General features: G+C 42.3%; 1 protein-coding gene across 2 annotated transcripts in view; it reads right to left on the reverse strand.

Annotated features, from left to right (window-relative positions):
* Positions 1-1382: 1382 nt before the first annotated feature.
* Positions 1383-25010, reverse strand: part of sae1 (SUMO1 activating enzyme subunit 1) — a 92025-nt gene continuing 68397 nt past the window's right edge. For both annotated transcript variants that reach the window (XM_067974985.1, XM_067974986.1), the window contains exons 7-9: positions 6921-7065; positions 5698-5767; positions 1383-2707 (exon numbers count right to left, since the gene is read on the reverse strand). In XM_067974985.1, coding sequence (XP_067831086.1) covers positions 2615-2707; positions 5698-5767; positions 6921-7065 — 308 coding nt within the window. In that variant the 3' untranslated portion in view covers positions 1383-2614. The remainder of the gene's footprint in view (positions 2708-5697; positions 5768-6920; positions 7066-25010) is intronic.

Below are 25010 nucleotides of genomic sequence, written 5' to 3' on the forward strand. Positions count from 1 at the left end.
ACAGACTACTTTTAGTAGAAATGGCTTGTTAATTATTGGGCACAACTACAATGACATCATCTTTTGTTTCCCACAGAATCTCTAATTGTTTAACAGTAAACAAATATTATCACTTTTTCTGGCCCAAGTTCCTGGCAGGCTCTACCCCAGTAGGATTTTCCAAGGCTACCCTGCCTGCTTGCTGGTGTAGCTTTAAACATTTGGCTTCCCGAGTTAACTAACTAATCATTTCCTGGAAAATTCAGTGCATTAGCCCAATTATTTATATGAAACGTAGCCCTGCCTGTGTCTGTACAACCATTGTTGCACTCCTTCCAACAATCCGACTTCCGATTGCAGTGAGAGATCCTGTCCTCAAAAGTTTCAGGCTCACAAGAAATTCCCGATTTTCCTGCTGCAAAAGCAGCCTGTTCATTAACAGTAAAAGGGTGGCAGACAGTATATTGCAACAGCATGGAGATAACTCCCCTCCCACCAAAGACGGTGACTCTTACTGGAATACATTACCAAGGACGCCAGCTGCCTTTCGGTACCTTGTTAAGTGACGTCCACAGGATAATGGACAGTGCATCCTGTCCCATTCATGTCCTCTCCAGATCCCGCATACATGCACCTTGCAGTGGGGAGGTGGTGTCACTGGACAGCAATCAGGAACAGGAATTGGGACCTTGGCTGATCTCTCCCCCTCCTTAGCACAGGTTTGCCTGGGTCAACCGGAGCTCCCCAATGGATCTGTAATTAAACCTAGAACTGGAGAGGTGCTGGAGAATGTGCAAAAAAGATTTACAAGGATGATACCAGAAGTTATCTGAGAAGTTATAACTATCAGGAAAGGCTGGGGCTCTATTCTCTAGAAAAGAGACCAAGAGGTGACCTGATAGAGATCTTTATTATGAAAGGGTTTGATAGGGTAGACGTAGAGAAGATGTTTCCACTTGTAGGGAGTCCAAAACTAGGGGTCATAAATATAAGATGATCACTAATAAATCCAACAGGGAATTCAGGAGAAACTTCTTTATCCAGGGAGTGGTTAGAATGTGGAAGTCGCTACCACATGGAGTAGTTGAAGTGAATAGCATAGATGTAATTAAGGGGATGCTAGATAAGTACATGAAGGAGAAAGGAAAAGAAGGATATGCTGATAGGGTGAGATGAAGTAGCGTGGGAGGAGGCTCGTGTGGAGCATAAACGCCGACATAGTCCAGTTGGGTTAAATGGCCCGTTTCTGTGCTATAAATTCTAAGCAATGGAATCATCTATTGTGAATGGATTAGTACAACACAATATGGGGCTGGGGGGTGGGCTGAATTACCCCATATATTTCAAGATCCTCAAGACTCTGAACTAGGTTTATTGAATTAAGATACACTATACATATGATCTGTCTGTTGTCAGCTTTTTAATCATTGTTTATTTCTTAGTGGTGTGCAGAAGTAAAGAGTGCTGTGGGCAGGATATTTCTTGACTTCCAAGCATATAATTCTTGACTCAAAACCTTGAACCCATACCCGAGGCTATAAGCTATCAACAGCCCGGTGCCGTACCACAGAGTGCTGCACTGCAAGGTGGTACTGTCCTTCGGATGAGGCCCTGTTTGTTAAGCTCAAACAGGAAGACATTGGGGTTGGTATTTATAGAAGGATGAGGTCAAATAGACCGCAGAGCCTTCAACGCATCTAATTTTCAGCAGCATGGATCAGCTCACTCACCGGATATCTTAGTGATCCAGGAATGACAGGTGAATCTCTCAGTTTGGCCGTTCCTAAGTTTGATGGATCTTTATGCATCAATGGTTGATGTGGTTGCACCTATGATGCAGCCGTGTCAATCTTCACGTTTCTGGTATTTCACTGGCTGATGATACTAGTCTTTGGAGCCGGTTTTCAGCCAAATACCTACGGAAGACAGGAGCAAGAGAAAGGAGCATCCTGCAGTGAAGAATGAAGACAAAGAGAGAACCAGGGAAAGGGGAAGGCAGGGCAAGAAATGTTTAAAGTTTTTATTAATTTTTTGTTCAGAGTTAATAAAAATATTGCAGTAATAAAGCTGCTCTGGAATTTGAATGACATTATGACTGTAATATTAGTTTCAGCGTTTTGGTGGGTGGACTGAATACTTAAGCTTGTTATGACTTGCCTATAAAAACCTCAATGACGTGAGTGGGTATACATGCGTGTGTATGAATGTAGGAAGGTACGGGGAGGAAGAACACACATACATCCACAAACAGTACCCAATATTGAAATATACAGCCAATCCGATTGAATACAACAGGACATGACAAATTGCTCATAGCCAGACCTGCATGAGACAAAAATTACACCAGCATTACTGATAAACTGAAACTGAGTATTTGCATACAAGTAGCTTTGACTGCATTTATTTGCAATTTGGAGATTTCAAACAGTGATATCTTCACCACTGCCTGTTTATGTTGTCAAGTCCAATTCCTGCAGTTTCTTATAAAATAATTTTGGTTTTTTTTGGTAACATTGTCCAGACTCATTTTAGTATTGATATTCATTGACGATTTTTTTGTTAGAGGCTGTAGAGGTCGTTGGATATATGTGCGTTCAGGACACAATAACCATTTCGGATCTTCCGTATCCTTTCTTCATTTGGGTCCAATACAGTCGACAATCCCGTTACTTTTCATTCCATCAAAGAAGAAGAAGTTGTTGTGTGGAGGGTCTCTTTGGGACAAGGCCTGTGAAGAACACATCCATCGTCAGCCATTCCTCACATATTATGAGCAGCCCCAGTTCATTACAAAAGTTATTTATAAATCCACCAGATTTGCATTTGCATCAACTTCCCCCTAGACTTTCTGCCACCATCCTCTTCTAAAATTCTTGCTGCACTGTGGGTCCAGAGACACTCTCCACTACCTCACCCATGTATCTATTCTTCACATAGATGTAAGCTTAGTGAGTGTTGTCAGGCTATTTATCTGCAGAGATCATCACAACCAAGCCTGATCCAGTCCTCACCCTGTATTCAAGCTTTTCAAGCTGGATCATTAAGTAGTGATGAGGAGCCCATCCTGATTGTTACCCCTCACTTGTCCAGGGCATTGAGGTCAATTGTAGCATTCCTGACTAACAGAATCTGCACGATCAGAACGAGTTATGTGCTATGATAACAAGCAATATTATGTTTGAATTTCAAGCCATTTAAAAATTCTAATACTGTGAAACACTCTAGTTGTAGGTTTTGAATTACCCACGTCAGGTGTGGCTCATTGGGTAGCACTCTCGCCTCTCAGTCAGAAGGTTGTGGGTTTAAGTCCCACTTCAGAGGCTTGATCACAAAATTTAGCCTGACACTCCAGTGCAATACTGAGGGAGTGCTGCACTGGCAGAGATGCCATCCTTCGGATGAGACATTAAACCGAGGCCCCGACAGTCCTCTCAGATGGATGTAAAAGATCCCACAGCACTATTTCGATGAAGAGCAGGGAAGTCCTGGTCTCCTGGCCAATATTTATCTTTCAACCATCACTAAGAGAGATTATCTGGTCATTTATCACATTGCTGTATGTGGGATCATGCTGTGTGCAAATTGGCTGCCACGTTTCCCACATTACCAAGTGACTACACTTCAAAATTACTTCATAGGCTGTAAAGCGCTTTGGGATGTCCTGAGGTGGTGAAAGGTGCTATAAAAATGCAAGTTATTTCCTTCTTTCTTTCACCCAACGATCCTCAAGCAGTAAATTAAAAATGTCAAAAACCACACACCACCACATTTTGAAAAGTATATGTTATGTAAATCGGTTGGCAACAACAGCATGAAACGTTTTGATGGCATACTGACAAAACATACATGTACAAGTTGGTTAAATGAGGCCTGGTCATGCAAATGACACTGTTAATGACACTGATGCTTAATAATTAGGCACAGGTTCCTAATGGAGAAATTGGTTCGTAGAATTACTGCTTTACACACAATTGTTGGGCAGCCCTAAAATGGTTCCACCGTTTAATCAGTTGGTATAAACACTTTTAATGACACTAATAATAAACCAGCTATACTGCATATTTTGTAGTGCAAACTGTATAGCATAATTCAGGCAGGAAGTCACTACGTTGAATTTAAGCTGGAAGTAAGGGGCCACTTGAAGAAGTTATTCTCACAATAGCTGTAACCAGTAAAAAAGTAATGTTGAAATTCTTAACTTTTAATCATCTTAATGTTAGTGAAAAGGTGATGGACTAGTCAGTTCTCTACAGGCATTAAAATCCAGCTCAGTTCTGTACAAAGCTCCATTACCCAAGGTGTGGTGTGGCACAGTCTTTATTTTATCATTACATAAATATAAGTTGTACCAATTGAAGTAGGCTACCCTGATCATACCTGTTGCTGTGTATGTTTCACCTTTGCTGTGGAATAAAACAACTTACTTTTGGAACCAAACTTTTCATCTACTGTTAGCTAGTTCTGCCTTCAGAGAGATTGAAGAAGTACACATGCCAAAGACACAAAGATCCAGTCCATTACTCCAATCACAGGGGTGTTTCACTGTTACAACCCAGATACCCGCTATCATAAAGTAGATAGTGTGAGTCAACTCCAATAGAAGTACAGCACTTCGACCGCTTATAGGAGTGACCGATTCCACTGAGCCCGAGAAAGTATCTACGACGGATCCAAATTCTTAACAACCATCTTAAGGTATGGCTAGTGAGATTCCCCTAAAACCTCCTATTGCTATAGAATGGACCCCCAGCCCCATCAAGCTCAACAAGGCATACTTTACATTCTCCTATCACGCAGTAGGACCTGTTAGTCTACTTCTGTTCTTATGCACTTGGAGGACAAGGTACTATAATCAGTTCATTCCCAGAATTTCAATGGAGCTCAACAATAATGCCCTGTTAAAGGGAACACAAGCTTGTGTCATTTAACCAGTTTCACATCCACGCACTGTACCTGGTGAAAGATGAACTGTGCATCATTTCAGAACACAGTCCAGCCCTTTTGTCAGGTATCTAATTACCTGATTCTCTTTCCAAACCTTACCCTCCTGATTATAATCAAGATGACACAAGATGCAGAACCACGTTTTATGTGATGCAGGAAGAGCACAGACACAACCAAAAGAATGGCTGTTTGGGAAAGGACTGAGGGAAGTAAAGAATCTGAAGTCAGGACTGACAAGAGGCCACCAGGAGAGCTCTCAACCCTCCTGAAAGAGAACCTGGAAACAGTAGAGCAGTTCACCCTGGTATGAAATGAACTTTGAGGTCCTAATGCTGAAGTTTAGAACTTCTGACCACTCCACACTGGCTTTGCAGACTAGGTCACTGCAAAGGGGATCAAGAATCAACCATATAATGTATGGATTGGGGTCACGTGTTGACCATTAATTACAAGCCAGTTTACAATAATCCGGCAACTTTCATGATTATGGGCTGGGACCAGAAAAAAGTACCAGATTCAATCTCCCAACTTGCCATGGTGGAATGTGAACCCACAACCTCTGGGTGGCTACTCTAGTACCAAAACCACTGCACACTTTCTTGCCAGGCAAGTTGACAGCCATCACTCTGTGCTTCAGCCGCCATAAAAATAGTATACGAGCTGAAGGTAGCAGTGTCCGTGGACCACTCTCAGTCATACCTCTCACCAGAAGAAACGTGTGCATGTGTTGAACAAATTAATATTTACTGATGAATAATTTACTGACAGTCTTACCTTTACAATTTCCTGACTGAGTACTCCTCCCACAACAGCACAGACCGGTGCTAACTCTGAGAAACAATAGCTGAGGGAAAGAAATATATCGTTTATAATTTTACAACTAAGAAATTAGGTTTGCTTATACAGAAATCAGAATCAACTTTGTTTATTTTTAAATTAGCTATTTAATTTTTCTTCTTCCCAGTCTTCTCTGCTCCTCTCCAGAATGTGGGGTTTGGTTTCAAGGGCACCAGCAGTGCCCTCCAGTACCTCACCTAATAACCATTCTTCATGTGAGAGCCTAGACACAGAGTGTTTGCAGGCTGCTCCCTACAAGGGGGTGATTACCACAGCTGAGCCTGGACAAGCAGAGATGACGGTATAGCAAGCAGCAGAAGAAACTCTGGACCTTCTTCCCCCTCTCTGTCCTGGGGATCCAGAGTCTAACCTGACCCTGGAGCGTTTCATGATGACATATGGTGCAAAAAGATTGAAGTATTCCATTCGCCAATTTTAATGAACAGAAATAAATTCAGAAAAAAAATCTGCAGTATGTTCAAAAGATTGAAAATCTTGTACAGTCTGAATTTTCTGCATAATAATTTTGATTATTCTATAAGTTGAAGGAAGAGGCACCCTTTCTGCCTGTGATATTAAACAGAAACCTGCCCTTCATGGTACAAATGGTTCCCTCCTTGGTTTTATCTTACCATCTGTCATGACCATCAGCAAACACTGTATATATGAAGTAATCCTTTCGGTTAATCTCTCATTCCCCAGCAGGAAAACTTACTTGTTTACACAAAAGTTTGTATGGTGCTATTCTGACTTTTTTTTGGGGTGGGGGGGTGGCAGGCCTGGGATGGCAGGCAGTGGGAGAGGGAGAGTCTGACAGAGCTCCTGCTCAACAGCCACTGACTTCCCCCACTGGACGATCCACTTGCGAGCACAGGATCAGGTTTATCCCTGCCTCCCTCATGGTTAAATAGTGTGTACATCGTTGTCTGGGTCCACACAAAGAGTGGCCACTTAGGCAAAGTACCTGAGAGTAGCTGGCACTTTACAGAACAGTCCCGCAGCAAGAATCAGCGCCTTCAGAAGAGAAGGGGAAGTCATAATAAACAGGTACAAGTGGGCCGTTTAATCTCTGGATTTTCTCCAGGATGAGGTTCCTAGGTCGGTAAGATATTCACATGTACTTTTCATCACTGGAATGAATAAAGAGACAACCAATTTACCTGATGAACTCATCCGTAAGCAGGTCACTTTTCACCCCCAAAGAATCCAATACGTCATTCCTCAGTTGCAGCAGTAGGTCGGAATCGTCCCCATAGCTCTCGGGCAATGGATCTCGGTCCTTATCAGTTCGGAATTTCAACAGAACTGTCAGAGAAAATAACAGGAACACTGAAGGCAACAAACACGATCGTTCACTTCTTAAAAGGATATCTCACAGGGCATTTTATCACTGGCAAATTTAAGGTAATTGGCAAAAGAACCAGAGGGGAGATGTGGAGAATTTTTTTTACACAGCGAGTTATGATGATCTGGAATTCACTGCCTGAAAGGGTGATGGAAGCATATTCAATAGCAACGTTCAAAAGGGAATTGAATATATACTTGAAAAGGAAAAATCTGCAGGGCTATGGGGAAAGAGCAGGGGAGTGGGACTAATTGGAAGCTCTTTCAAAGAGCCAGCACAGGCACAATGGGCCAAATGGCCTCCTTCTGTGCTGTAAGATTCTATGGTTATGCAGAACCTGGAATAAGGTCTTCTTCCCTGTTTGACTGCTCCTGTTAGGTTACCAGTGGGAAGTGCGTCCATCGCAAACTCTGGTGGACTCAACTTCAAACGGCCAAGAGAAACCACCCCACGGGCTGGGAATGCAAATTTCTCCAGGCAGTAGCAGCACGGCTTCCCCACATTAGGCAGATCCGGAGTAACGCTCAGGCAGGTTTGAAGTTGCACTACCATCCCAATATTTACTGTGGTCAGGCTGGTTTGAAGCTGTGCCGTTGACCACAGTTTACTACAAAGTGCTCCCAGATACACAGAGACCTTCACCATTCAGGACGATGCTAAACAGCCTCACGAAGCAGGATTCCCCAATTGGGGGCTCCATGGGGACAATAAAATGCTTTAATTAAAATTTCCAAGAAGAATTTTATAGTGCGCTTCTTATTTTCTTCCTGAAAAAGCTGAAGGGAAGGCAAATGGATTTTGAACAAAAAATAAATTGTCACCCTCTTCCTCCTCCAATAATTTTTTTAATATAAAAGACAATGCCTACACAATTACCTCCTGAGATCAGTATCCAGATTAGTCTACAACCCAATGCGGTGTACGTACTTCGCATATAACGGAACAGGTTGCAACCGAAAGGCAATTGTAAAAGAAAATAGTTTTCTCTCTCTCTTGCTTCAGAAGACTTATTTCAATTGGTGTAGGTAGGTATTCCATTGTGGAAAAGAATAAGCCATTGACCACCATTCACTGGAGTGGGAATTGGTATCCTTATATTTGGATGACATTTCCAGGGATAAAACCCAAGTCAAAGGTTTGGAATTGATCAGCTTGCTATGGGGGAAAACAGCAACACACTCGTGGAACAAAGCCTCCCAACCCAAGGTAGGGGGCTCAACAGCCTGCTCCCAGGAATCTGCTGATGGCACTCCAAAACCAGCAACTGGCTGCTCTGCAAAGAAGCCCTCTGATTCCCCAGAAGAATACTGCTGTCATGAAAGTTGAAGTAAAGAGAGATTGTACAGTGCTATGCCACTGAACCCCAACCTTGCTGGGAATTTGGAGCAAGTTCTGCATCCATTTGGAATGTAGTTGAAACTATCCAAATTAATTTATCTTGGGACTCATCAGCCAGGCGAGAGAGAGAGAGAGAGAGAGAGAGAGAGAGGGAGTGAGAGTGAGAGAACGAACAAACACTCATTCCACCAGACTGGGCTAGATCCTAACACAGGTCCCACATGTGAAAGGACTCCCATTCCCTGTATTTCTACTCAAATCCAGCCTCTCAGCTCTATGGCCGCCAGGTTAACAAGTTCCCACTGTGCTAGACTAAAATTATCTGCAGCTTCTGTGATCCATAACAGCCTTTTGTAACACACACAGGACAGTTACTTCCTCTTCAAATTTTTGTTTCACTGCTAATGTAAAAATAATCTCCAACACTCCAAGTGTACGCTACGTGTGTGGGAGGTGGATGCACTGTTGCCGACACTTGGACAGCTATTTGATAAGAGAGAATAAACAGTATGAAAAAGTGACGGTCTTTCACCGGCATTGCTCCAGACAGCTGCGTCTCTTGTTGGCGTTTATCTGGGCACTCCATCTTCTCTATGCTGTGGGAGTAATCAAGTCACTGGAGACAATGGAGCAAGAGTTCACTTCAAACACAAAGCGACTGGCACCACATTTGTCTGAGTGTTAAGAGGCAAGTCTAAAAAGGTAACCATAACTATACTGAATATAAATGCATCTACAAGGCAATCCCATAAAATTATAGTCTTCTCAACCCGAACATCAATTTCTTAAATAAGGTTGACAAAGTAATTAAGAACTTGTAGGGTGGTGGTAGGGGGTGAATCATTTAATAAGTAAATGTACAGCATGGTTTAGCACTAACACAGGTCTCAGGTTCGATGTCCAATCTGTGCTGAGTTCGCTTATCTCATCCGTGGTTAAAAAAAAAGCCACTTCACGGATAATGATTGTCATCTGGTGACCCTTGCTGGAAAGTGCATATGTGTAGATGTTAAAGAACGAAGGATAGCCACTTTAGTGAGATACCAGAGAGCGGCAGTAACCTGTGCAATTATACTCCAGCAGGAAAAAGGGAAAAAAATTAGTCCAAAAGAGAAAATAGGACACGGAATGATTGTTGTTACATAGAGGGTGGATCAGGACCAGCAGTAACAAGCAATGGTCAGCTTCCTAAATTGATATATTCACCCATCCCACTATTGCTCAAGTTATATATATTTTTTAGCATCTCTCCCTCCTCCCCCGTCCCCAATTTCTTTCTTCCTCTTTATTCCTGTTCGGATACAGTTCCATGATCATCAGCTGCCCATTCTTCACAAGAGGATTTGCAGAGGGCTGGCACCCTATTGGACCCAGGGAGCTGGAGGTACAGGGAATGAGGAGTGCAGAGGAAGATCCCAAGTTTGACCTCGTCTTCGCTCGACAGCCTTTCAGCCAGGGTTACTGGATATTGATCAGGATCCTAAACCCTGGCCAATGTGCCTCCTCACCAGCCCAATGGTACAGAAGACCATTGCAGATTGCCTATAGGCCCCCTAACTGAGATAATATTGGCCATTATACCTTTTATTACCAGTATAAGTTCTGCTGTAAATTATTAAAGGGGGGGGGGGGGGGTGGGGGGGAGATTTAAGTACCAGGAGAAGAAAAGGACGATGAAACTGCCCGAGGTCACTTTTATAATAACATAACGACAAAGGATTAATCTCTATTGCGGTCTCTCCATGTAAGGATTACATAGACAATACATGTCAGATACTCATCATTTCACAATAGTTAATCCTTCAACGAGTTTTTCATTATGCACCAACTGCATGAGGTGGCAGACATGGTCTGCCAAATGACACCAAATGCAAACAAAAAAGGAATGAAAGCTGAACAGCTCCCATCCACTGCACATAATCTTACACAAAACAATGGAAAGGAGGGAGCAATTTCAAGAGAGATATTTCATTTTGGAGTTCAGATGACAATTAAGCAGTCTGGAAGTTTGAGAGTTGAGTACTTCCATGAGATTGTTGCTGTGTAAACATAATCATTATACAATATATACAACCATGACCAAGGCATTCAACTATGGATTAATGCTCAATAACGTGATTCAATTATAACTGGCAGCCCACTACGTGGACATTGCCATGTAGCAAATACACAGAATACACTGGCTAGTGACACTGGGTTTATAAATGTTAAGCAGCGCAGCTAATGGAGTATGGCCTCATGCAGTTAGTTGCATTCCTGTAGCGTTAAAGCACCTAAAATTACTAGATGGGAGACTGTAGATAATAAAAGAAGCAAATATCAAAACTGACATTTTGGTGTGCCCATAGAACAAAAATCCTTTAAATAGAAAGAGGAAAAAATACCAACTCACAAGGCAAATGTGTTGGTTGCAAAATATTTTTTAAAAGTTTCAACAGCTGCATTTATGCAGTGCCATCGGCTCCCAATACATGTGTCTGTTGCAGCCAGTGGCACCACCAGAGTTAATTTGCTAGATTCACTGTGGCCAGCAATGTCAATGAATCTGGCAAGTTTTCTTTGGTGTTGTTGTCGACTACACGAGACTCGCGTAGTAGGGAGCCAGCTGTACTGGAGCAATACAAAAGCGGCGCCAGTGTTGCTCGCTCTTAGTGCTGTATTACTATTATTCTGGAGCATCCTTCTGCTCTAGGTCACGTCGAGGGCACCTGCTTTGAGCCACCATGCCCACAAACAGTCCTATGTATTTAAGGGCACTAGAATTACTGCAGCAGTTCTGGCTGATGTCCAGAGTGAATGCTGATTTGTGCTGAGAATCTAATGCACCTCACAATTTGTAGCTTGCTGGGGCTCGAAGATGGGAAAAGCGAGATATTCTTCCTATCCCGTCACGCAAGAATGACTCGAAGAAACGTGTTCTAAAGCTTCTCCTTTTTATAGCCAATATATTTCTTCCCCATAAATAGAAACTCACTGGTGCCAATGCCAGCTGAAGCTGCAAAAGCTTCAAATTTTGCCAAAGAACAGGAATGGTTTGAACTGATTTTTGATCTTGCTTTAAATTGTCCCCACAGAGTGGCCCTACCTCAAAAGTAATTTCCTTTGGCTCAGACTACCCATATCAGGGTCGCATTATCAGCAAAACCAGACACCTGTCCAGTTTTGAACTGCATAATCCAGTTTTCTGTTGCCATCTTTTAAAAACCAGTGTGCGCACATGTGAACAGGACTGTTTTGCATGTGTAAACAGCAGATCTTTCTTAATCTAGAACTCAACTGTTTTTTCGCTCAGGATCCCAAAGGTTGCATGAAAACTTTGAATTTTTTTTAAAACACAAAACTCTGGCTATCACAATGTTTCCTCACCCCCCACCCCCCTACCACCACCCCATACCCACATTGCGTATGCAGCTCCATACGAGCCCCACTGCATCTCGTCCAAGCTGCAAGACTTTATGCATGAGCCTAGACTGAGTGTCAAGTCAGTCGACCCGAGTGACACCACAAGCGAGTCTGGTTCTAATCTCGCTCAACATCAATGCATGCAGACTTTCCAGCAGAGATCACTGGATAGCGATCAATGCAAGACCTCTGGCCACTTCCTCCCTCTCCCTGGCTGAGGGTCACAGGTAGATTTTAATGCGACCACCGTTGTTATAAGCGAGGGCGGCTGACTTAAGACTGAGCAGGGATCAAACTTGGACCTATGTGTCTGTCCGGCTCAGCTGCTCACGGGCCTTAATCAGCTCAGCCATGTATAGTTTCACATGTCAATGTAGAACAAAACCTTCCTGCCAAAAATCTAGCCCAAGATCATTATTTCTATATTTACCACTCCTCCCCAACAGTAAATCACGCATAGAAAAAACGATGAGCCACTCATTTCTGGCAGCACTGCAACCAACCCCGACGGTCAGCATGAAAGCAGCCCTAGTACAATCTTGACAACTTTATTTTCTGCAACCATTTCCTGTGACTTTGTTGGTTAATCTTTTCTCACACTTTTTCAATTATGGAAAAAATGTTTATCAGTCAAATCAGCAGTAAGGTTTAGGAAAGTTTCACACAGCAGCTCTGTCATTATTAATTTCCTGTACAGGTTATTCAATGCCTCGTTCTGCTACCAATCAGAAGGATCTGGTCTAGTTACTACTAGTGTCTGTCTTTTGTTCATTTTTTTTTCCATTGCCAGTAATGTCATTTCCATAGATGGTAATTAACTGACTAGGTACAGTGCTCATTGAATACTCACTGACACTTCATCCCTTTATACCAACAGTTTTTGTCTTCTCTCTGGGAAAGTTACAGCCACGATTTGTCAATGGCTGAGTTAATATATTCTCTGCCCAATGTGAAATACAGTTACACTTATGGGATGGGAAGTTACACTGATGGGATGGGAAGTTACACTGATGGGATGGGAAGTTACACTGATGGGATGGTAGGTTAGGCCATGGGTTAGACTTTTATATCAGCACCGTTTTAATTCTGATTCCAGGAGACTGGCATCTGTGAGCCAGCTCCCCACGTTTACACTACCAAATCCAGCAACCTTATTCTGGGGGCAGACAAGTGGACCCTGTTTATCATGGGCCTATGAGCCTGCTGCTGGAATAAGAGAGCTGGATTAACAGAAGCTGGCTCACAGATGCTGGTCTCCTAGTATTGATATTAAAACTGTGCTGAAATAAAAGCAGCTATACTAAGCAGTCTAAGCGATCACTGTTGTTGCAACAGGCCAGCAGGAGTTCAAATAAATTGCTCTTTATATTGAAAACATTTTATATATATTTTCATGCATACACAAATGAAAATTAAGCTGTGCATTGAACAAAAGAGCATGGCTGTTGATGAATTGGACCGTAAACCCACAGGGGTGCTGAGGCCAATTATAGCCTCTTACAGTTGATCAGGAACAAACTGCAACCGAGTCATGTTTTCTATCATTTCATAGAATCGAATGATAGAAAAAATGACTCTGCTGCAGTTGATAAAACTACACTAAAATGAACCTAGGCCTACAAGCAATTTAAGGTGTAATTTGATGACCTGGGGAAAACCCTCAGCTTACAAACAATAAATTATGGAGGGGGGGGGGAAATGCTCAAGTCCCCAATTTTACAAAAAGATGTGAAATAACATTTAAAATAGGAACCCAAAAAATACCCATAACAGACTTACTTCTGGTTAAACTATTTAAGAGAATTACCAACAAGACAATTGTTCAGTTGGCTCAAAAAGTGTCCAGATTTGTGGTTATTTATCCAATAAAAGTGTTGGACAAGTCATTATGCTTCTAGTGTAGTAATACACCTAAATAAAACACTAAAGCATTCAAAGTACAGTGCTTTCATACAGGCTGTTATCAGTGCAATAGAGTACACAATCTCATGTGGTGTGTTAGTGCTTTTAAGTTCCAGTACAATGACCAAATGCTTACCGAATCTCAGCCACACCCTGTGTCCAATTAGCCTGCTGACTCACCTTCCTTGCTCAATCTAAATGTCATACTAAAGAAAGACTTCAACTTGATCCATGCATAGTGGTATCCAAATGTACACAGGTGTGTGAGATCCTCAATGTATATGCATGCAAGTGTTTGAACTTTTATACAATTCAATAAAGATTTAATTACAAAGAAGAAAAAACATACCTAATAACGTCCTGGAGCAGGGAGGAGGGAGTATTTGTTCCCAGTTTACTGTCGATTGTCTGCATCTCCTGCAGCTATATTAGCTGCAGGAGATGCAGACAGCCCAGGCAGAAAGACAGTAAAATAAAGGGCATTTTCAATATATGTCTAAAAGATACCATTATCGTCAAAGCTATCTATAATGATCAACTTTTAAACAAGAGCGGCTAATCTTTGTACATACACGGTCCGCTCAACAGGTGCAAATTATGTTTGGCAATGAGGTTAGATAGTCACTGTATAGTACAGATTTTGCAATCTTGAAAATTTTGAGTGTGCCTTGTAGCACGTGGCAGCAGTAGGGACATGAGCATGCCGTGCAAAATTTTCCAGTATAACCCCATACCCTATTTTGAATAGGCTACAGGCACAGAAAGCTCGACCTTTAGCAAACTTTCCTCTCAAGTTCACTACCCAAGTCCATGCCTATTTCTCTCAGCACTTTTTGTTTGAATCCCTTCAATCTGGCTTCCGTCTCACCCACAGCACTGAGACTATCCTGGTCAAAGTAACTAGTGACATTGTGCATGACTGTGTGGTTCTTTCTCGTGCTCCTGCAGCCTTTCACATGGTCGACCACACCATTCTCTTCCAGGGATGGAGACAGAAGGACGTGGGTTTATGGGTTAGGGGAAGTGGTGCTGAGCGATACAAAGACGTGTACAGAGATGGCTTTGTCTGTGATTGAGACAACGGGAATAGAGGGACCACGTGAGATGTCAAGATCAAGGCGATGACACTGCTCTCACATGGTTGCAGTGCATCTCATGCAATGGCTTCTTTACCTATGCCCACAGTCATTGACCACGTTAACCCCCATGATCTTTCTGCGGTGTTTGAAATAGTCAATCATACTGCTCTTCTACATCACCTATCCTCAGTATCCCAGCTCCCTGCTGACTGTTTACACTCCGAGACTTCTGGATGCCACCAGTGCATCTCCAACTTATCTTCCCTTCCCTATGCCATCACTTCAGGAGTCCTGCAAGTATCTATCCTTGGTGAGATTATCTGCAGAAGTGGGGTCAGCTTCCATATGTATACTGATGATTGCTAGCTCCAGCTCTCGACCTCGTCTCTCAATCCCACAATCACTACGATAAGGCTGGACTGTCTTGGTTGAGTCACAACTTTGTTCAGCTAAACAATGTAATGAGGGCACTTGATGACTGCCACCTCAGCTCCCGTGATATTAACTACACCCCCCGCCCCCCCAATCCTGAGCCTCTCAAGCAGGTTCAACAAAAGCGAATGAAACCTTGGCTTCAACCCCCAAAACTCTTTTCATCGCCAAGTGCACTTATTTCCATCTCCACAATATTGCCCACTTCCACCTATACCTTAGACCAAAATGCTTATCCTTGCTTTTTGTCAAATTCAGACTTGATTATTCCAATGATCTTCATTCTAGCCTCGCTTCGGAAAGGCTCCATAAACTTCCAACTTGACCAAAATGCAACTGCTCACATTCTAACTTGGACTAAAGCCCTCTTGTGCTTCACTCTCTTGTTGAACTTTTGTCAGGACACCTGTTGGGATTGCTGTTTATTTAGAAGCTTCATCTTTAAGTGCGTCCATGGCCGAGCTCCACCTCACTGTTGCAAACTCCTCCAGACCCAACCTTCCTCCTGTACCAACCAGTGTTCTGACTCTAGCCCCTCGGTTCCCACTTTCCCTCTATCCTACCACTGGTAGCAGAGCTTTTAGCCACCTAGGTCCTGGTTTCTGGATCTCCGTCCCGAGATCCTCTGCCTCTCTCTACTCCTTTTAAATTTTCTCAAATCCCATCTTTTCTCCCAAGCCTTCATTAACCCCCCTTTAACTCTTTCACCTAATGTGGCGTATTTGTTCCTTTTGCTACTATTCTGTAAAGTGGTGTGGGACATTCTGTACGTGACAGGTACAATATAAATGCAAGTCGTTGTTTCTTTATTATTTACAGTATCCTGCGGCCTGTGCAGCTCTTCTCACTCCACTGATTTAAGTTCCTAATAACACCAAATGTGCATTTTATTCGATTTCCTCTGGTTAAATTTTGACCTTTTTGTCAAAGTTTACAGAGATTAGTTCAAAAGATCTTAATAACTGAGTGGTAAATAACAAAGATATTTTCCACAATATCAAGTATTGTGCTTTTTGTGCTTGCAAGGAATAAAACAGACGTTAGGACTTTAATGCTACTCACAGCACATTAGCACAGCAACCAGGCTTTGCAGCAGAAACTCTGAAGGCTGTATTGCTTCTGATGTCCAATCATTAATGCCAACTATGCTTCTTCCCAACCAGAATTTATGGTCACAGGTCAAGAGTCAGGGGAGGGCGGGGGGGGAAGAGAGAGAGAGAGAGAGAGAGAGAGAGAGAGAAAAAAACGTAGGCCGTAGGTCCATGTGACTTCCGACTTTAGGAAGACAAGGTCATCCTGATGGATTCATTCTGTATCATCTCCAATCTCACACCTGTTTTAAAGCTTTTGTAGTACTTTTCGGGCTGGGGAGGATCCCTTTTCCCAATTGGACCTTATTACTGCTCAGTTTCAACCAATTGTTGATTGGACTTAAGACTTTGGACAACCGCCTCTGGGTGGGAAGAAACAGGAAATTAGGATTCTCATTTGCCATCTGTGGCCCATGCTACTATTCCAGGTCATTCAACCAGACACAGCTTAGAGAACAGTGGATTTTTAGAGGTCACTCCCTCCAGCTTGTAGACATCTTCCAATGGGGCTTATGGATCCTCCCTCATCTCACCCTGTACATTGCGTTTGGTTCTCATTGTCCCTCAGCTGTTTACAACATCTTTATTTCTTCTGTTCTTTGTTGTTCATGCATTGAACCCTGCTCCAGTTAAATATCTGCACTGTGCTCATTTTTACCTAAAATTTGATCTAGTTAGAAAATAGAAGTCTGTTTAGTACTTACTCCTATATCTTATCTGTATATACCATTACAAAATGGTGAGTGGTTGCAACATTCTGATGGTATCGCACCTGTTGGTAGCCCATTATGTACAGTAGGCAGACCACTCCCCCCTCTCATCTTCCTCCTCCTCCCTCACCTTTCCCCACCCCCACCTGGGTCCAATTATCCACCTACCTGCTAACCCTGCTTGACTAGACTCCCCATGTACAATGCCACAGGAAAATGACTATGGCGCTCCTGTTTGGTTCTGGACTTGGCGAAGGGTGGCAACCATTCCCCCACAGTCAGTCCTCTTGACTGGAGATCATGTGTGGCTTGGCGAGGCATTAGAAGGAAAAAAAAGTGAAGAATTGATTTCAAATGGTCATCTCATGAAGTCTTGGAAGGAATAAGTATAAAATATCAACATTGGTGGTCAACATAACCAATTATTGTGTAGCAAGGCCAAAAAAAACCTCCAAATTGTATGGGTTTCCTCTAAAGATACTCTTATTTCAGTCCTTCCACATCAAGCACCTGGCCTAAAACAGCAGTAGGCAGGTAATCTGCTTCCAAACATCTGAAGAAACTGCCCTGTATAAAAGTATACAGTCGTGCTGAAGTGATTTGTTCTCTGACTAATTCTCTCCGAAGGGAAGTGATGTTTCTTCTTGGAGATCGGATTTCAGCATGGGCACAATCCCTAGTTGGCTAGCTGATAAATGGAGTAACTGGCATTTTAAAAATAGATTAAGATACCCAAGTAAACAGCCAAGGCCCATTAGGCAAAACAACTACCATCAGCTGAAAACAGTGGGAAAGATGACTAAGTGAATTAAGAAGAAATTATTATGCAATGCCAGGTTTGGATTTTAAGAGGTTGTAGGAAGAAGGGAAGACTAATGGATGTAAAGAATGCTACAGTTTTGAGATCTTGGGAGAGAATGAATTAAATGGGGAGGGATTGATTTAAAATTCAGACTCAATATGCTGAGGATACAGAGGGGAGGAATAGTGTGTAGGTTGGGATGTGAAATTATGCATCATCCTATTTGATCCTACTCCTCCCTACATCAAGCAATAGCAACTAAAGTAACACATGAAAAACATTTCTATTCTTAGGATTTTCAGATGTCCTCTCCCAAAACAGCGATACAATTGATAATTTGTGCGAGGCTGTGATTTAGTCCGTGATTGCTGAACCACCAACTGACTAGCATTAGACAGAATGGAAAATTATTTCGCAATGTTTCCAGCTGAATTATTTCAGTCTTTATTGTGCCTGTTTATTCTGCAGATTAAGCGGTTCTAACTGCAAACTGATGAGCTCTCGAGCTAAAGCTACTTCTGCAAACATTGACCTTTACTGACTATGAAAGGTCATGTGACACGGAGACTTCTGAAGAGCTCAAAAGATCAGTGATTTTTAAAGTATAATTTTAATCTGTAAAAAAACTATCATGCAGAGTCTGGAAAAGCTACCTCATCACAGGCATTGAAATTCATTAGCACCATTTGCACTCAAATGCTCTCTGTCTCCCAAAAAAAAAATATTTTTTAAACTTTAAAAAAATTTATTGTATTAATAGATACCGTTGAAGGAGCGCATGCTTAGAAACAGAATTTAGGACTGAAATATTTATAAGACACTCTTATGCTGAGTATTGTCCTCTCAAACTCTCAAATCAGGTTACCACTACTGGGCATCATGTATTCAAATTAATAAAATACAAGGAATTAATACAACACTGATATTGGTACGGAACCGGATTTTAAATCCAGAACAGGTTTTAGAACATCCTTGCAGAATCCACTGCACTGTTGTTGCTCTTTAGGTCTTTTAACGAGTTGATGGCTGCACACACATGCACTTTCCAGCAGGGGTCACTCATAAAACCATAGAATGATGCAGCACAGGAGGCCATTTGGCCCATCATGCCTGTGCCGGATCTTTAAAAGAGCTATCCAATTAGTCTCACTCCCCTGCACTTTCCCCATAGCCCTGAAAATGTTTCCCCTTCAAGTATTTATCCAATTCCCTTTTGAAAGTTATTATTGAATTTGTTTGTACTGCCCTTTCAGGCAATGCATTCCACTCACCTGACGAAGGAGGAAAGCTCCGAAAGCTTGTGATTTCAAATAAAGCTGTTGGACTATAACCTGGTGTTGTAAGACTCCTTACATTTGTCCACCCCAGTCCATCACCGGCATCTCCACATCACAGATAGGAGCCAGAAGTGCTGAGGTTAATTGTAGCACTCCTTCAGCACAGATGGTAATAGAGCCTGGGGCTTTCCTGCTCAGTACGCTTCAGTTACAGCTGAGGCATTAAAGAGCTCTGGATTTGGCTTTAAAATTAGGTAAATTTGGGATCTAATGAAAATAAAAGATCCCAAATGGATCTCAAATCTGAAACTAATCAGGAGGTCCCAAACTCAACCAGCAATCCCTCGGTTGTTTCATGTGTAAGAATCAACAGGCTCTCACTGGTTAGGGGCAACTCTGCCAAACTCTATCCAGTCTTTACCCGATATTTGCAAATGCTTTTTCCAACAGGGAACACTAGAAGCCAAATCAGGAAAGGGAACCTAGTTGATTTTCCTCCCCTTAGCTCAGGGATACCGAGACCAGTGGTGGAGTCCCAACACCAGGCTATGCTCCGGCCATGTATTGGACCGTAGACCTTCCTGCCCTTTATGGCTCAGCGCCACATCACACCGTGTTTTTACCCATCCACTGGAGGCTAGAAAATTAGATTTTAAAACATAAGAATATGGAGGTTAAAAAACAAGTTGAGTACTATACAGTAGTGAATCATACTAAAACAAACAATTATGCTGGCCAAGATTAAGTAAATATTTAGCGTTATGAACTGTTCCCTTTGTACTGAATTATGATTCAAGGACATTTTCTGTAAACTTCTGTTTTATATTATGAACCAAGACTCTGGGTAGTTCACAAAGTGATTTTTGTAGCAATGTCATAATCTTAAACGATTAGGTTTTTTTTGCCTAAGTTCGAAGATTTTTGGGCTCAAGGCCCACTATTCATATGCAATGGTTACGCTAACTACTGTCCCCTACCCAAGATATCCTCCCTCAACCTCTGCGCTGAGCGACTCCTCATCCTCAGTGATTTCCATCTTCATCTCAACAACTCATGCCCCCTCTCCACTGAATTCACTGCCCTCATGTCCCCCCTAAGCCTTTCCCAACATATAAACTTTCCTGCCTATATTCATAGGCACCTCTTGACCTTGCAATCTCAAGTTGCCTCTCTTTTCCCATTGTCTCAATCACAGACTAGGCCATCTCTGAACATCCCTCAGCACCATTTTCCCTACCAAGTCTACTCCCTTCTGTGTCCATCCGTGGAAAAACTATCGGCCTGGGTCACTCCCATCAGGGATAAGACCCCCCCCCCCCCCCCAATTGCCAAAGTACTTCTGCAGCCGTTGATCTCCTCGCCCACTCCCTCATTTGAGCCCTTGCCCCCAACAAAACCTCTACTTTCTCTCATTCTGGTCAACCCCCCTGATATGGTCCTCATCTTCGCTCCCTCAAGCTCAAAGGGTGCAGATTTGAGTGTATTTGGTGCAAAACTCACTTTGCCATCCATCATCAGATCTGGATAAACCACATCAAGTGTCATCAGGCCTCACATTCTTCTACCAAAATCGTCCACTACTCCATGATCAACCTGGAGAGCAAAGAGAATTCTTTTCACAACTACCAACTGTCTCCTTAAACCCTCCCTGCCCTGCCCACTCCATCCTCGCCTCCAACAAGTGCGAGAAGCTCATGGATGCCTTTGTCACTAAGACTGAGAACATTCACTCTGCTGGTTCCCAATCTTCCCTCCAGACTTGACCCTACCCTAGCCCTAAACCCGTTTCTCTCTAGTTTCTCTCCACATGCCCATCCGAGCTCATATCATGTATAAGGGCCACCTCCTGCTCCAGTCAAACCATTCCCACTAAACTGCTGACCACCCAACTTCCCTTCCTGGTCTCCATGCTAGCCAACACTGTAAATGGTTCCTTCTCCTCAGCAATTGTCCCCCTTCCTTTCAAAACCATTGTCATCACCCCTATCCTCAAAACACCTCCTTGCAAACTACTGTCCCATCTCCAACCTCCCTTTCCTCTCCAAAGTTCTTGAACACATTGTTGCCTCCCAAATCCATGCTCATTTTTCCCCCACAACTCCATGTCTGAATCTCTCCAATCAGGTTTATGTCCCTGCCGCAGCACTAAAACGGCCAGAGCCAGAGTCACAAATTACATTTTCAGTGACTGTGACGCATTATCCCAACATTGGTGGTCATGCCTTCAGCCTTCTGGGCCCCCGCTCTGGAAGTCCCCACCTGAACTCCTTTATCTCTCCACCTACCTTTCCTCCTTTAAGACTCTCCTTTAACTTTAAAACCTACCTCTGCGTATACCATCTGCATTTCCACCATCCGCCCGACGAAGGAGGAAGCCTCCGAAAGCTTGTGGAATTTAATTTAAAATAAATTTGTTGGACTATAACTTGGTGTTGTAAAATTGTTTACAATTGTCAACCCCAGTCCATCACCGGCATCTCCACATTATACCTATTCAGGTGGACATAAAGGAGGAAGAGAAGGGAGTTCTCCCAGTGTCCTGGCCAACATTCTTCTCCAAACCAACACTTCCAAACAGATTAATTGGTCATTCATTCAACTCATTACTGTCCATGAGACTTTGCAGTGCGCAAATTGGCTGTTGCATTTGCCCTATGCAACAGTGGCTGCACTTCAAAAGTAATTAATTGACTGTGAAGTACTTTAGGAAGTCCTGAGGACATGAAATACACTACATATACATTAAAATCAGTTAGTTCCTTTCTTTCAAACACTAAGAACACTACAGAATGTGTGTAACTTGTTTAATTTTTTTTTGAGTGATGTAGTTCAGGATCATAGTTGCCGGGTTTAAATACTTATAACTTGATTCCATAAAATGCAAACACAATTAAATAGCTACCTGACGCACAGTTGCAGCAGCTCAGTTAAGTGTTCAAAGCCCCATTTTGGTAATGTATGATAACTAGCTTTGTGGATATATTCTGCAACCTGTATGCATTATGTACGTGCTACATCCTAGCTTGGCTCAGTTGGTAGCATGTTCAGCAACGAGTAAGATGGGTTCAAACGCCACTCAGGACCTTGGGCCCATAATCTAGGCTGATATTTTAGTGCATCAATACTGCGAGAGTGCCATATTGTTGGAGGAGTGAAACATTAAACCAAGACCCTGCCTGCCTATTCAAAGAGGAGCAGGGAGTTCTGGTGCCATGGGCATTCCTCCTTTAATCAGCACTACATTTAAATAACTTTTCCAGTACTTTTCAGGTACTTTTCCAGACTCGGTGTGGTAAGGACCTTATAGACCAAGAAGAAAGCCTAGCAACTGCAAATGAAGGTTCCCTATTTACAATTTGAGTAGTTGCACATGTGCTGTCAGTGCTTCAGAATCTACTCTGCAACATAATAGGGGCAGATTCCCCATCACCAGCAGTCAAAGACAATCAGGGCACCGTTACACTTTATCAAAAGTTACTTAATTGTAGTGCTGATTAAGGGAGGAATGCCCAGGGCACCAAAACTCCATACTCCTCTTTGAATAGGCATATATCCATCTCATAGCTCAACAGCTGCAATTTTATCAACATAATTCACTATGCAAAGCACTTTGGCATGTTTGAAAGGCTTGAGAAGGCACAAGTTTTTATATATTCTTTAAATGAACAAACTGTTTAAAAAATAGTAATTACTGTGTTCTCAGAATAAAAAAATACATCAAGTCCTTATTGTACCATTTCCATTATATGACATACAATTTTCCAGCACAGTCTCCTATTACACAGCTGAGCCTAGTGTGACTGGCACTGGACAAAATAAAAAGATTTATGGTGATCACTATATTTCCATAGGGACAGTGGCAAATACAGTGTAACGGTGCCCTGATTGTCTTTGACTGCCAGTGATGGGGAATCTGCCCCTATTATGTTGCAGAGCAGATTCTGAAGCACTGACAGCACATGTGCAACTACTCAAAAATTGTAAATAGGGAACCTTCATTTGCAGCTGCTAGGCTTTCTCCAACCAAAGATGTGACTTTCTTGGTCTATAAGGTCCTTACCACACCGAGTCTGGAAAAGTACCTGGCTACTGCTGATCGTTACTTGGCATTTCAAGTACACACCCACACTTCTGATCTCCAGACATGTTTGAAAGGCTTGAGAAAGCACAAGTTTTTATATATTCTTTAAATGAACAAACTATTAAAAAATAGTAATTACTGTGTTCTCAGAATAAAAAAAAACATCGTCCTTATTATACCATTATATGACATACAAATTTATCAGCTTTGTGCAGAATTAAAGTGCCAGTCAGCCCCACAGAATAAAAGTAAAAATATTTTAAAATCAGGAAATTGGAATCTCAGTGGGCGAAATTCCTCAAGGAATAATAGGAGAATAATGTTTTTTCTCCATAATTAATGATCCATTACCGAAACTGCACATTTCGGCAATCTCACTACAGAAGAAAAACAGGTACTCTCCCTTTCTCTTGCAGAATTGAATGCCTTCTTTTATTTCTCTTTTGTAATATATACTTCAGGTTCCTTTAAACCCACAGTACTTTAATGACAGCAGGATCATGGTGTCCCCGTGGCCAATCGCACTCTATAAAAATAGGGCAGCTGAACTCTGCCTCTGGAACTGGGAGCAGAGGCATGGAAAAGAAACCCCCTTTCCTGCTGGCTCTCCAGTGGGGATGGGTGGGAGGTGCGGTGGTGAGGGTCAGCAGCACAGCTACAATAAAAAAAAGATGACATTGCAATCAAATTATATTTCCACACCAACTGTAATTCACTACTTTACCTGTTAACATTACAGTCCACTCTCAAATTCAAAGCTGTAGTTTTATTAAATTTGCTTAATTCGAACTACTGGATAATTACAACATAGCCGTGCCATCACAGAGACCCTTGTAAGATAAAGGACTGAGTGAAACAGGCCGCAGGTCTTGTTTGTGTGCTGCTATCCCTGAGCTGCAGCACCAATGAAAGCAATTACTTTAGTGATGCAACTTTCACTAAATACAGGACCAATAAGGGAAAAAAATACATCAAAGGTCTGTAAACTGCAGGAAACCGTTGAATTAAATAAAAACAGAAAATGCTGGAAATACACAGGTCTGTCAGTATCTGTGAAAGACAGGCTCGTGCTTTGGATGGTGACTGTCAGTTCAGCTTCCAAATAAAGTAAAAGAAAGACTTGAATTTATATCGCGCTTACACAACCCCAGGACGTCCCAAAGCACTTTACAGCCAACTAAGTACTTTTTCTTTTGAAGTGTAGTCACTGTTGTAATGTAGAAATGTAAGTAGTTCCATAATGCAGCCCCAGTTGCCCTGTTGTTTAATATGCTTATTTACACTGTAGACTCAAAAAAAGGATTTGGAGGTAGGAACTGTCAGCATCAGCCAGTTATGCAGATGCATTAAACCTCAACCACCCCAAGGAAGTTTTTGATGTCTCAATCACTGGTGCTGTGGTCTTTTACAGGGATAGCAACACTACCTGGTAAAATAAATGGGGCAATAATGATGCTATCCAATAAGGCAGTTAAATACTGTTGGTGTGGGAATTTGATCCAACTGCAATGTCACCAGACAGTGAAGGATGGAAACAGGAGACCCTGTGTGCTACAGAGGTCCAACAAGTAGATTTCATGACTAAGAACAGCAGCAGTATTTTTAAAACTGTGGTCTTTGTAAGGACACCAAATGCAAATGGAAACATCTACAATTGTCAATTGTTAGTTTCTTTTACAATGCTGTCTGTGGAACACCATCACGTGTAAATGAGATCCACAATCTCATTTGCATCTTATTTAAATTGCAAATAAATAATTAAGAATTGAAAAAACCTGGTTTGGGGAAAAT

Source organism: Heptranchias perlo, chromosome 41, assembly GCF_035084215.1.
Source record: "Heptranchias perlo isolate sHepPer1 chromosome 41, sHepPer1.hap1, whole genome shotgun sequence".
NCBI lineage: Eukaryota > Metazoa > Chordata > Chondrichthyes > Hexanchiformes > Hexanchidae > Heptranchias > Heptranchias perlo.